The sequence below is a fragment of the Cavia porcellus genome, unplaced genomic scaffold (genome assembly GCF_034190915.1).
Source record: "Cavia porcellus strain 051 isolate PalLab524CR breed Dunkin Hartley unplaced genomic scaffold, mCavPor4.1 scaffold_10, whole genome shotgun sequence".
In the NCBI taxonomy this organism is placed as follows: Eukaryota; Metazoa; Chordata; class Mammalia; order Rodentia; family Caviidae; genus Cavia; species Cavia porcellus.
The window spans coordinates 17,625,148-17,639,233 of NW_026947493.1; the positions used below are offsets into that span (position 1 = coordinate 17,625,148).

The window sequence follows — 14,086 nt, forward strand, 5'->3', positions numbered from 1 at the left end:
TTTCAGACAGGTGTGTCCTGGGGGGGTCTCTGGCCATCTCCATGTTGCTTAGGGTCTTTCTGAAGCATGCTGACTGGGGTTTTGCTGCTATTCTTAATTTGATGTTATCTGAGGTACATGCAGGGACGCGGGGATGGTGCAGGCTAGCCTCGAGTCTCTGAGTCGGGTCGACCTGCAGTTTCTTTCAGCAACTTAGGTTGTACCTTGTGGACGTCACAGAGTCATGACAGTTTTGTCCCTGGCTACTGGGTCCCAACCAGAGGCATAGCTCAGCCCCAGCAGATCCCACCAGTCCTCTCTGGGCCAGAGGCGGCCGACTGACGCTGCCACGGTGCCGGGCTCTACCCAACTCCAAGATGTCCTCCAGCCAGCAACAGCAGCTGTGGGACCCAATCCCCAGCACTCACCAGGAATCAATGCAGTTCTCCATCTTGGCTTCACTCCACACTGTGCTGTGTCCTCCCACCAAGGGCTCGGGACTCAACAATTCCCATTATCATTAGCCGTGGCTTCAGCTCAACCTTGAATTGCCTGACTCCAGGGTGCTCCCAGCACAGTGCAACCCAGTCTCAGTGAGTGCGTAGGGCTCCAGCTCTCCACTCACATTTTTCCTTCCTCTGCAGAGGTAGATTCTAGTTTGATGTGGTTTTTCAACGTCTAGATCAGCATCCTGCCTCTTCAGAAAACTACGTGGCACCTGGCTTTGGTGCCCAGGTGCATGGTCTTCTTTGTGGCTTCATCTGGTGCCGCCAGGCAGCTCTAGCTGCTCTGCGGGGCCCCAGGACCCAATTTCCAGTACTCAGCAAGAGCCAATAAAGCTCTCCATCTTGACTCCACTCCAAACTGCACTGCATCCTCCCTTCAAGGGCCTGGGACTCATGGACTCCCGTTATCGGCAGCTGCAGCTTCAACACAGCTTTGGATCATCCAACTCTAGGGTGCGTCCCACACAGCACAGAAGAGGTCTCAGTGAGCGTGTCAGGCTTCAGCCCTCCACCCACACTTTTCCTTCCTCTTCCTAATTTTATTTTTCTCTTCGGTTTCCTCTTAGCTTAATAAGAATCATTCTCCAATCGCCTGGCCCTCTCCATGTTGTCAAATTCTAGCATCTGAGCTGTTAGAGAGGTTCTCTATCCAGCTTCCTAGCAAGCCATCATTTTTTCTCTTCACAAACTCTTAATATCTTGTTTCTTCATTTTCATTTTAGCCTTCTTGTTGATACTGTGTTACATACTTAAAACTGGTTTCTCAACCAACTAATGAAGGCTGCTTGGTATTTGGCATGGCCATTATTAATATAAAGGATTAGTATCTACAGTATATAGGTTTTAAAGTTTTAAATACTATTTTCTACAAAGCTTTATTGAAGAATAATTGACTTGCTATAATGTGCACATTGTTAAGTATGAAATCTGTAGGTTTCAGATGTACAGAGTCTGAAAAAAAAAACAACCAAGTTATACACAGTTCAGGAGTTTGCCATACTTATAAATGTCATCACTTTGAGTGCCTCTTGTAATTATATATACCAAAGATAATTTATTGGTTTCATGATAGCACAATAAGTTTTGTATTAAAATACTATAGTTTTTCTTTCCTGATGGATACATTTTCTGAGATACATATGTGCCTGTGAAACCATCCCCACAATCAAGATGTAGATATATCAACCACCAGTTCCCAGAAGTTTCTAAATGTGCTTCTGTAATTTCGTCCTCTGGTCCCTAACTTCTCCCCAAACCTTGTCCTCAGGCAACTACTGATTTGCTTTCTACTACTGTGTGGGAAGTTGCATTTCCTAGAATTCCCTTACATAAGTGGATACTATTATATATCCATTTTGTATCCCCTGTGTAATCATTGTGAAATTTATCTATGCTGTAGCATGTATCAACAGTGAGTGACTGTTACCAAGTCAAGACTGTTGGCCCTTTCCTTGCCAAGAAGTGTTCCATAGTATGGCTACATCACAGTTTACCAATACACCCGACAGTGGACATCTAAGTTGCCTTCAGTTTAGAGCTATTATAAATAAATTTGCTATGAATATTTATATTATAGAATAAGCTTTAATGTTTTCAGTAAATACCCAGGAGAGGAATGGACCAGGTTATTTGCTATTTGCTTAAATTTTTAAGAAATTACCAAGATTTTTTTTTTGACAGTAGTTGTAAGATTTTGTACTTCTAAAAGCAATGCATGAGAGTTCTGGTTTCCCCACATCCACAGAAATGACAGTCTTAATTTTAGCAATTCTTGTAGGTATATAAGTTTTGTCTCACTGTGGCTTATTTGCATTTGTCTAATGATTAAAATGTTGAGCTTTTCATGACTTTGTCTTTTGTAACATTTCTGTTCAAATTATTTGTCCATTGGGATGAGGAGGAAACTGCTTATTTCATTTATTATTGAGTTTTAAATTCTTTATTCTGGATAAAAATTTACAATTGGGTGCAAACTTTGCACAATGGTTATGCTAGTCTTTGATTTGTTTTTTCATTATTCTAATGAAGTCTTTCAAATAATAAATTTCTAAATGTGAAAATGCCTAATTTCTTGGTTTAGGATTGTACGTGTTATGTTTTAGCATATTATCTTTAAGCATATTAAGAAATCTTTGTGCAACCCAAGGCCACAAGATTTCTTCCTGTTTTGTTAAAGTTTTTAGTTCTTAGTTTAATGAGCTATCTTAGTTATATTTTCATTATGCTAGCGATCAGTCGATTTTGCTGCTGTCATTGTTTCATTGCTTGCATTGGTGCTCTCATTGTCCCAAGTATATTTTTTGAAAATGGTGTCCTTTTTTCTTATCTGAGTGTAGGTTGAACTTTCTCATCAATGAGCACAGAGCACAAACTTATGCCATAGATTTTATTTTTGTTCATTTCTCCTGATAATTACAGTAATGCTAATTTTATCTATAATACAGAAATTGCCTTTAAAAATGCCATATAGTTTCTGCCAATTCTAAATTTTAATCAAATTATGTATGGCTCCACTAAGCAGTGTCTTCCAAGGACTGCTGATTCACTCATTTAGTCATTCAGTCAGTCATTTACTCACTTACCAAGTATTTATGAAGAAATTATTATGTGCTCTATAGTGTTCTCACACAGGGGTCATAGTAGTACACTGGATTAGGTTGCTGTGTTGACTAAACATATATAGTAAAGGGTAAATATGTGTCAAGTTAGGGCCATAAAATGCAGGGCCAAGGAACATGCAGTGATAAATGAGACTTCTTATTTTAATTAGGGTCAGTGCTATCTCATTGAAAGCAATATTTTAAAGAACTGAAGAAAGTGATGAAATGAGTCGACTGATATCTGACCGAAGACGATGTCAGGCAGAGCAAAATAAATGTAAAGAGATTAAAGAAATAAATGTATTTGCCATGTTTACAGAATACCTACAAGCCTGGTCTGGTGACACACACCTGAAATCTTAGGACTTTGAGAGGCTGAGGCAGGAGAATCACAATTTCAATCCCAGGCTGGGAAACTTAGTAAGACCCTGTCTCAAAACAAAAATAAAGAAGGACTTGAGGTATAGCCCAGTGCAAAGGGTCTGGGTTCAATGCCCACTACCACAAAGATAGATAAATAGGTAGATACATGGATAGACAGATAGACAGACAGTAGGGAGAAAAAAAGGAAGGAAGGAAGGTATTTGAACTGCGAACTTCAGACCTTGAAAAACCCTGTATATGAGAATATTACGCAGCTTTAAGATTGCTGATAGTCTATAGTCAAAGCAGATTTTGAATATTTTTAGGTTTTTGGCCCATACAGTTTCTGCTGCAATCATTTGACACTGTCATGTACAAGCAACTAAATAAAAATAAAATAGTTTATTACCTAAGCTCCAATAAAATTTCATTTTATAACAACAGGTAGTAAGCTGGATTTAGTCTTTGAAGTCTGCCAATCCCTGACCTAGACTATGGTGTTTGGCAGCCTCATCAAGGTCTGTCAGAGGGACATATTAATAATTCTGCAGTAGATGTTTGTAAGCTCCTCAGCAATATATGGGATGCTGTAAGTCATTATAGCCACTTCATGGTACTGATGAGACCAGAGATGTTCTTATAAGTTGTTCCTGGGAAGTTAGACTCTGGCTTCCCAATCAGTCTTGTCAGATTAACCCTTTAGGTCTGCCCCAAATCAAATATGTGAACATTTGATAGTGAGCTTTGGGAGCTGCCTCTTTCCAAATGCAGCCCAGGCCAAATAGCTAGGACCACCTCAGCCTTAGAACTGAGCCTGTCTACAAAAGCCGCTACACAGTGTTCAGAATCAGAGTTTCTCCAGAGCTTTGCTGCATTCTGTTTTAAACACACAGAAAAACAGGAAAACCTCTGCTTCGTGTGCCCAAGTATGGCACATGATGGGAGCCAGAATTCCTTTGTGTTCTCTGACATTGACCAGTTTGGCAAGATGGGAGAGAATAACCTAGCCTACAAAAGGAAGAGGAGTAGATCTTTCATAGAAGGGAAACCCAAACAATTTGGGCAATTGCATGAGAAATATAAAATATCAACAATTTTTTCTTTTTCAGATTTCAAACAAATCAAAAGAATATATGAACTAAATTGATTTTAAAAAGAGACCCCAAAACCTCTTAGCACAAACAGGTTTAAAGTTTGCTTTTCTCTCCTATAACAGCCTGGAGATGAAATGTGTAGGCTGGGAGGGAATCTCTGCTTCACAAGAACATTCAAAGTCCCAGCTTCATTCTATCTTAAGGCTTTGCCTTTCCCTGGGCCACTATCTGCATTTGTGTGTATGTTTAAGCAGAATCGTATATGGCTGAGGCCTTATGACAAGAGAAAAAGATACAAATTTATTTTATGTAAGCTTTACGTAATATGGGATCTTGGACAATGAAGATAAAATAAAACAGGAAAACTCGTGTTTTTGTGCTGGGTTTGGTGGAGATAAGGATGGTTATAGAGAAGTATAAATACAGACGTCTGCACCAGTGGTAATCAGCTGGAGGAACTTAGCAATTCCTGTTTGCTCAGATTCTCTTCTGTATCCTTACAGCATCAACTCTCCAGTGCCAAGATTGCATGTTTTGGGGTAATGTGCCCTCTGCTATCAATACAAGCATGAAAGATTTTTCCTTAAACTACCTCTGACCCATCAAACTAGCACTGGGAGTGTAGCTGAATGGCACAGCACTTTCCTAGCAGGCGTGAAACTCTGGTTCAGTCTCCAGTACCACACTAGAAAAATAGAATGCCCAAACTGGATTCTGCAAAGGCAAAGAGGGAAGCCCAAGGTCAGGCCTCATCAGGGAGAGGACTTGGAGAACCCTAAGGAAACTTCTGATCAAAGGAAAGAGTGTCCTTTTCCCACCTAATATGCTAAAGGAACGATGGTGACCATCTTAGAGCATTCAGTGATCCAAAAAGTCCACTGCTGCACAATTGCATAGATTTGCCACCACCGCCTTAATGGCTCTTTTGTGGCCTGGTGTTCACTACACAGAATGCTCGATCAGAGCAAAGTGTCAGACACAATACTACACAGTGTAAATGCCTGGAGCCCTTGATCAAAAAGAAAATTACCACACCTGATCAAAATGAAATTACTGGGCTGGAGATTTAGCTCAGCGGCATATGTACCTGCCTTGCAAGCATGTGGTCCTGAGTTCGATCCCTGGTACTGACAAAAAAAAAAAAAAAAAAGCAATAAGAGCAAAATGAAATTGCTATAAATTTTCATCAAGTAGCCCTTGTGTATAAAGGCCTAATAGTACCATGCTGGGGCATCCTTAGAAACACATTCCACATAAACAGAGAGGGAAACAGAAGCTCCTATTTCTGCCTGTTCTTTCCCTCTCTTGCTTTATTATATATACATGTGTATGTGTTAACCTTAAATTTTGAAACTATTGCCTTCTGAAACAGCTATGCTAATCTTTTTGAAACGTTAACAAAATACTAAAACCTAATTTTGGAAGCATCCACATTGTCTTCTCAAAGAGACATTTTCAAAGCCTTCATTCGAAGTACATGTTGAGAAGATGACTTTAAGCCCTGAAGTCAGAGACCCGGTTTTCTCGTTTAAAAAAAGCGAAATAACCTCTTATTGTATTCACGTGACTTATGGCATGCTAATATATACATCATTGTTTCCTCAACAGAAATTTCACAGGGATTTCTGTGTGGCTTATTTTTCTGACAATTCCCACTCAGTCACATTAGGCTTTTTGTTTGCCTTTTCCTTTGTCAGGGATCAGTATGAATTTAAACTCTATTCCCTTTCCACTGTTCTTCTGATGTATTTGGTACTTTTTTACATTCCCTTTCCCAGTACAATTTGAAGAAAATTCCTTTGGGTCTTTTGCTTTTCCTCAGAGTAAGAAACTTTTGTGTTGCTAATAGAATTGGCTTCATTAGCATTTCAAATCCTGGGATGTTCTTAAGGATCAGTGTTAGATCTTAGGGGCTCTCTGGTCCCAAACTGATTTATCAATCCTGTTTAACTAAGACTGCCAGTGGACAGTGCCTTTGACCTCATTTCTTCTAGCAGCGTATCTTTTCAAGAAATCTTTTTAAGGATTGTAGAGGAAGATACATGGATTATCTGAGAAGCTTTGTTTTTGTCCCTCACCTAAGTTTATAAATTGTCTTTCAAAAAGCCATACACTGGTTCATCACTTTTGGTAATTAGATAATGGGTAGGATGGCTCAGAAATTAGGTGGATGGATGGATGGACAAGCAAGTAAATAATTAGAAAAGTAGATGGCTCAGTAGATAGGTAAATGGATAATAGGTGGATGGGTTAATAACAGGTAAGTGAATGGATTGGTGGGTGAGATGGATGAATGACAGATTAATGAATACCTAGGCAGCTTGGGTATATGGAAAGATAAGAGAGAAAAATAATGTAAGTCTTCCATCCTATGCAATATCATTGCCATTCAATTAACTATAATTGACTTTGAGTTCCTGAAGCTAAATACGATTTCTGCAGATAACAGCAAGTCATGTGATCTATTTCCTATCACCAGTGGACACAGCTTGTCAAATATTTCATTGCAATTTTGACTTGGTGTCTGCACTGTAAAACAAAACTAATAAAGCCATCTTTTTATAGAGTACAGATGCTCCTGAATTTAGGATGAAGTTGTGTTCTCCTGAGCCCATCATCAGTTGAAAATGTTGTAAAAAATACGTTTAACAGGATTAACCTAACAAGCAGCAAACTGAACAGTACAGTACATTTGTATCAGGTGTTACTCTCCTAATCACATGGCTGATTAGGAGTTGTGGCTTGCTGTAGTTGCCCTGGGGGGGAAAGTATCTTACTATATACTGCTAGGCCAGGAAAAGATCAAAATTCTGAATTCCAGCATAGCTTCTTCTGAATTCTTGCAGCTTTTGCTTCCCTGCAAAGTTCGAAAAATGTTAGTAAAATCATTGTTAAGTCAGGGACTATATATACAAAAAACAGTTGCTTTGGAACAGTGGTCCTTAACTAGGCATGCATAAAAACTCCTGGAAAACTTGCTAATTGCATGTACCTTGACCCTGCAGCCCAAAATGTTTCTCTGAGTTGAAGGTAAGTGCTCTGACAGAGATCTCCTGGACATGGGAGGTGTAGTATTAGGACAACACTGAGGGATGTGCTCCTTACTTTATTTTTTCCTTGCATACTTCATCTCAGACAATGTTCTAAGTGCTTTTTATCTATGTTACTTCATTTAATCTGTGCCACAACCCTTTCATTAGGTACCTTTGATATCCTCATTTTATGAGTGAGAAAAGATGAGGCTAGGTAACTTGCCTGGGTAACACAGATACTGACAGTGAAGCTAAGGATTAGACATTTCCACTGGAGTCCAAGCTCTGTGTCCCTCTCACCATATGACACTGCATCTCTAGTGGTGGAAGTGACCTAGAGTACCACAATCTGACAGCTTCTGCTATGATGGAAATGTCCTATGTTCAAACTGTCCTAGTAACTTCATACTCACTTGCCACATGAACTTTTGAGCATTTGAAATGTGGCTAATATGACTGACAAAGTGAGTTTTTAATTGTTTGATTTTAATTAGTTTTAAGAGCCAACTCATAGCCTTTGTTCATACGTATGATCTCAAAAAATGAAGTGCTGAACTAGAAATTAAGGAAGCATTTCAGTTATAGACAATATTCTTAATTAATACTAACATGAAATAATTGCAACACATTCTTAGAATCTTTTGTATTTCTTTCTGTCCTTGAAAAGATTATAGCTGTTCTAAGCACTCTGCCAATCTAATCTTAGCTCATTGGAAAATGTATTGAGATGAGACAAAAAAAAAAAAAAAAAGTGTTCCAGGCGAGTAACATAGGAAAGTGGTAAGCAAGCTGTAGCATGGTGGCACTACTGACATTTATTCTCAGGAATGATCATTGCATTTTTCCATCTCCTCAATTCTGTGATCATGTATGAGGGAGGGAGATGATGATGGAAATACTGGGTTTTAAAATATGTGTTGGTGTGGAGAGAACAAAGAATGTGGCATTTGAAGGCAAAGAAATAAAGCAAACCAAGTAGCAAAGTGGGAAATTATGAGTCAAAAAAGAAAGAAAAATTCAGGTGGGATGGTGCACGCCTGTAAGCACTGAGAAGGATGAGAGGGGGCGATCAGGAACTCAAGGCTGGGTTGGACTATGTAATGAGACTCTATCTCCAAAAACAAACAAAGGAAAGAAGATTCTGGATGTAACCTAACCTAACAAATTTAGGATGAATAAATAAGAGATCTGTGAGCTATATGATTCCTTATGTAATATATAAGTTGAAACTGGGTAAAGCTTTTAAAAGCAAAAGAAAAAAAAAGGAAAACAATAATTAATTAAAAGTGTTAACAACACCCAAGTTTATATATCTGGATTGTATAAGGCCAGAGACAAGGTAATACAGAATGAAATGAAATTGTGAAATGTTGGCCTAGAACATACGTGGACAAACTATATAGCCCATGGGCCAAATCTAGGCCACTGCCAGTTTTTATAAAGTTTTATTAAACACATCCATGCCCACTTATTTACATGCAGCCTTGTTTATGCTGGCAGATGTTCAGAGTGAGGGGCCAGAATTTCTGCAAGGTTTCCATATGTTTACTGGTGTTAGAACTTGTCCCAGTTTCCAATGCAAAAGCAGCTGGACTGGTAGGACAGAAGCCTGGGAGAAGCCTTAGTTTTACCCCTGTGGCAGAATGTCCTGTGCTTGTCCTCCCCAGTGAAAATGTACAGAAGTGTACATTATCACTCACTACTCACTGTGGATTCTTCTGACAGAACTATGGCAGGAGGGTTTTATATGGGGTTAACAGGGAAAAATTAAATAATGGAAATAAATCAAAAGCAAACCACAACCGAAGTAGGCCTATCTTTTTAAAGCAATCAGTGCCCACTTTCTTCCACTCCTGTGTCTGCCTGCATTTTGCATACTTCATGGCCTGGTGGATGTGTTTGTACCTGTAAGAATCTTTTTATTCAGACATCACAAGGTACTTGACCAATTTTTAACATGGCTGGCTGAAGTACTCGTGCACAGAGATGCCTGCTTTTTCTTCAGGAAACTCGCGAGTTCAAACATGTTTGCAGAGCATGATTCATAGTGTTTCTTTCTGGATTGTCCAGTGGGTAATTGCTGTACAAAAACCAGAGAAACAGATGTAGACCCTGAACCTTGGCTATAAATTTTTGTTTTATGATTATGGGTTTCAAATGTGCTGTGTCACACTGACAAATATACAGTTACTCTGCAACAAAATGGATTTTGCTCACAAACTTTTGCTTTTTTATTTTTTGCTTTTTGTTTGATTCTTAGTTGGAGAAACTTTTATTAGATTGTTGATCAAGCCCAAAGACAGGAGATGACAATTATTAGAATATTATTTTTTGCCAAACTAAGAATATTTGGGAAAGTGTCTTCCAACTATTTGACTACTGTTTAAAATGTGTATCAATAACTTAAACTGCATTGTAAACAAATTAGTTCTTTTTTACTGTCTTATTGATTAATGTTTATAGCACATAGATATATTTTTAAGGAATTATGGCTTGTTTGTGTCAATTTTGCATATCATGAAGAATTTAGAAAAAGAATCACATTTTCAAGGACTGGAAGAATTAGATTTACTGACAAAAGTATGGCTAAATTATGAGTAAGCTTTATGAATTAATACTTGAATTAAATAATAGCTCTAATCATTGCTATCAACATAATTAATTCATGATGAGAAGTGATGAATTGACTAGTGCGCACCGTTGCATTATAAGAAACCCATAATAGTCTATTCACAAGGATTTAAATAGTAATCATTCATTTCAAAGCTCAAGTTCATTTTCCTACAGTTAAAAGAATTTCTAGGTTATTATAAATTTTAAATCTTGTACAAAAAAGATAATACCGGGTCTTTCAAATGCTACTTCCATACACATAGACATATGTATTTTGTCATTCTTGTGCAATAATACTGTAAAGGGGAAGGGATTTTGGAATGGATAAAGCTTATTCTCCAGCTTACAAAATGACAGTGAACAGAATTTTGGGGACATTCATCCTCATCTTGGCCTCCTATGGCTAGCGCATCCTTATCTGCGGGAAAGATGACAAACAAGAAAATAAGGTACACATGATACCCGCCTCTCCCCGCCAGACACCTGAATACATGTACCTGTTGATGGTGCTCTGTTTATCTTCTAAGTTCCTCACGTTATACTTTAGGCTGCTTCCCATCCTCTCAATCAACTTTTCACCATCTCATTACTAGGTATAAGTGAGTCCAGTTTCCAAGGAACTCTAAGGACCTTGAATAAGCATTTGAGCTACATGTCTTATGGACCAAGTAGAAAATGGAACATTGTACAGTACTTCATATATCTTTACAACCAGCTTCATGGCAATGTGTTAACTGTTTTGTAAATTTTTCTGGGCTCCTTTGCTTAAAATGTGTATTTTCTTTGTAGTTAAGGGTTTCTTAAACCCCAGTTGTTATAAAACAATGGCTGTCTAAAAAAAGGCAGTGGAGGGGAGAAGCAAACATATAGATTCAACAAAGTCTCACCCTTTTATCACCCTAAACTCTTCAATGGCAAGAACTGAGTTCAGTGGGCTGGACATTTCTTAGCGGGGAGAATATGGCCTTTCTATCGTTTTTTTATGTAAGAGAAAAGAAGAGACACAGAAAAGAAAAGCAAAAAACAAAAGAGACAAATAACAAACCTAAAACATTAACAGTATAGTTGGGAATTGTTTTTACTTTATCTTCACAAAAGGATCTTCGATTTGAGGAGTGTGTGTGATGCATACTTTTCAAAGTTACACCACCAGTGCCACTCAGCAGACAGAGCAGCATTTCACTGAGGGCGGGGTGCCCCTTGACAGGCTTTTAAAAGTCCTGGATGCCAACAGTCATTTCCGCACTGTCTGCAGAGGGCCTGGGCAGAGCTTCTCCCTGAGAGAAGGAAGGAAGCACCCACTCCTTCCCCACCGCCTCCTTGGCTGCCCCATGTTGTAACAGGGAGTGGAGGCAGGAGGGTGTGTTCCTTCCTCCCTAGAGTTCCCCTTCTTCCAGGTACCTGCATCATTGAAGCATGCTGTGCAAAATGGCTTCAAGACTGACTGGCTCTCCCTCATAAAGCCCTCTCTCTGCCTGGGTTTATTTGCAACCATTGCTTATGTACTTCACATTTTTAAACCTGGCTGGAAAACATCTCTTTCCTCTGGGTTGAATTGGTATGAAAAGCTTTTAAAAATTTTTTTCTCCTTTAAAAATTACTTTAATAAATAACCAAAATTGGACAAGGGCTTGTCTGTTCAAAAGCTGGTTTGTAGACATGTAAAATACTCAGACTGAACCAGTTTTCAAAATGCATGTTTCCGTGGCATTATGTGTGTGTGTGATGAGAGGCTGCCCACACATTGTTTGGGGTGTAGGCACAGCAAAGCAGTTTTCACCCTGGTGTGGGATCCCAGGGAGCTGGATTTGAGCTTTGGTCTGAACAGCGTTCTCTCGGCAGATCTCAGTTGCCCGTAGGCTCTTCCTGCAATGGAAAAAATATAAGGATGAGTTACAGCCAGCTCTTCTTCCAGTATATTTACTGAAGACCCTACCAGAATTATTTCTGTGCTCTCAGTAGCCCACTGAGATAAATGAGTGGTATTATAGGTCCATTTAACAGAGGAGAAAACTGAGACCCAGGAAAATTAAATACACGTTCCAGACCACAGATCACACAGCTGGTCTGAGAGCGGTAGACCTAGAGTTAAAACTTTAAAATCCCCAGAAAAAGACAGAGACAGACCTCAAGACAGAGAAAAGAATGAAAGTATGAGGCACAGAGTCTTATGTGCTGTATGTACGTGGGTTTGGAATTAAAGCTAACTAGGAATTCTCACTGCTTATATGCTTTGTACAGCCTGAGTACTGTTTTTAAAAGTAAATCAATCCAAAACGGGGGATTTTTCCTCTGAAGTAGATGCAGTCCTTTCAGTCACGGCTTGCAGGAGGGAGAAAGACGGGAAGGAAGGTGGGGGGAAGACTGCCGCTGGAATGGAAAGTTTCTCAACCCAGGCTTCCCCGAGGGGTAGCCTCTCTCTGTTCTACAGTTTAGGTCTGGCCTGTGCTTTTTCGGGAGTGGAAAAATACATAAGTTACAAGGAATTTAACAGACAGAGAGGCGCTCAGAGGAATTTAAAGGGTGGGTCGGGGGCGAGGCGGCGGGAGGGAGCCAGTGAGCAAGGGGCACCGCTCCCTTCCAAGCTCGGCCGCTGCAAATGAAAAGGCGTAAAGGGAGAGAAGTTGGCGCTCGGCGCGGCTAGCTGGGAGCGGAGTCCTGGCTCCTCCCCTGCTCATTTTAAAAGCACTTCTTGCATTGTTTTTAAGGTGAGAAATGGGAAAGAAAGCGCCGGCTTGTGTGCTCGCTGCCTGCCTCTCTGGCTGTCTGCTTTTGCAGGGCTGCTGGGAGTTTTTAAGCTCTGTGAGAATCCTGGGAGTTGGTGATGTCAGACTAGTTGGGTCATTTGAAGGTTAGCAGCCCGGGAAGGGTTCACCGAAAGTTCACTCGCATATATTAGGCAATTCAATCTTTCATTCTGTGTGACAGAAGTAGTAGGAAGTGAGCTGTTCAGAGGCAGGAGGGTCTATTCTTTGCCAAAGGGGGGACCAGAATTCCCCCACGAGAGCTGTTTGAGGACTGGGATGCCGAGGACGCGAGCGACCCGGGCAGGGCTTGTCTGGGCACCGTCGGGATAGGATCCGGAGCGCATTCGGAAGGCTTTTTGCAACCGTTTCCTTGGAAGGAGAACTTGGGATCTTTCTGGGAACCCCCCGCCCCGGCTGGATTGGCCGAGCAAGCCTGGAAAATGGTAAATGATCATTTGGATCAATTACAGGCTTTTAGCTGGCTTGTCTGTCATAATTCATGATTCTGGGCTGGGAAAAAGACCAACAGCCTACGTGCCAAAAAAGGGGCAGAGTTTGATGGAGTTGGGTGGACTTTCCTATGCCATTTGCCTCCACACCTAGAGGATAAGCACTTTTGCAGACATTCGGTGCAGGGGAGATCATGTTTGACTGTATGGATGTTCTGTCAGTGAGTCCTGGGCAAATCCTGGATTTCTACACTGCAAGCCCGTCTTCCTGCATGCTCCAGGAGAAAGCTCTCAAAGCATGCTTCAGTGGATTGACCCAAAGCGAATGGCAGCATCGGCACACTGCTCAATGTAGGTTTATTTTTCCCTTCTTCTACCAAGAAAAAAAATTGTCTCTTTTGCATGCAATAAAGACATTGCAAATAAACTGCAATGGTAGCAAGACAAAGGATTTAATGATTTAATGCTGAAGGGGTGTGATATGCTGGTGTGCATATTGATTCCCTCTGCTAAAAATTTCCTGTTAGATGTTTTCTTCTCAAAGAACCCCTCCTGCCTCCATGCTTCTCTCCTTAGCACTCTGATAGTGTCTTGAAAATAATTTTTAAAATATGCACAGAGGGAGGGGGAAAGAGAGGGTGACCACAGGACTTTGAAACATTCTTCAAATAGGGCAGTTTGACGTAATTGTGCAGTTTTTACT

The 14,086-nt window shown here is 40.1% G+C and overlaps 1 protein-coding gene across 5 annotated transcripts in view; it reads left to right on the plus strand.

Annotated features, from left to right (window-relative positions):
• The window catches only part of Rarb (retinoic acid receptor beta), a 401,913-nt gene that overhangs the window by 230,943 nt on the left and 156,884 nt on the right, over positions 1-14,086 (plus strand). The window contains exon 1 of one of the 5 annotated variants that reach the window (XM_005008210.3): positions 12,941-13,734. The exons of 1 other annotated variant lie outside the window; for it this stretch is intronic. In XM_005008210.3, coding sequence (XP_005008267.1) covers positions 13,578-13,734 — 157 coding nt within the window. In that variant the 5' untranslated portion in view covers positions 12,941-13,577. 5 annotated transcript variants of the gene reach the window in all.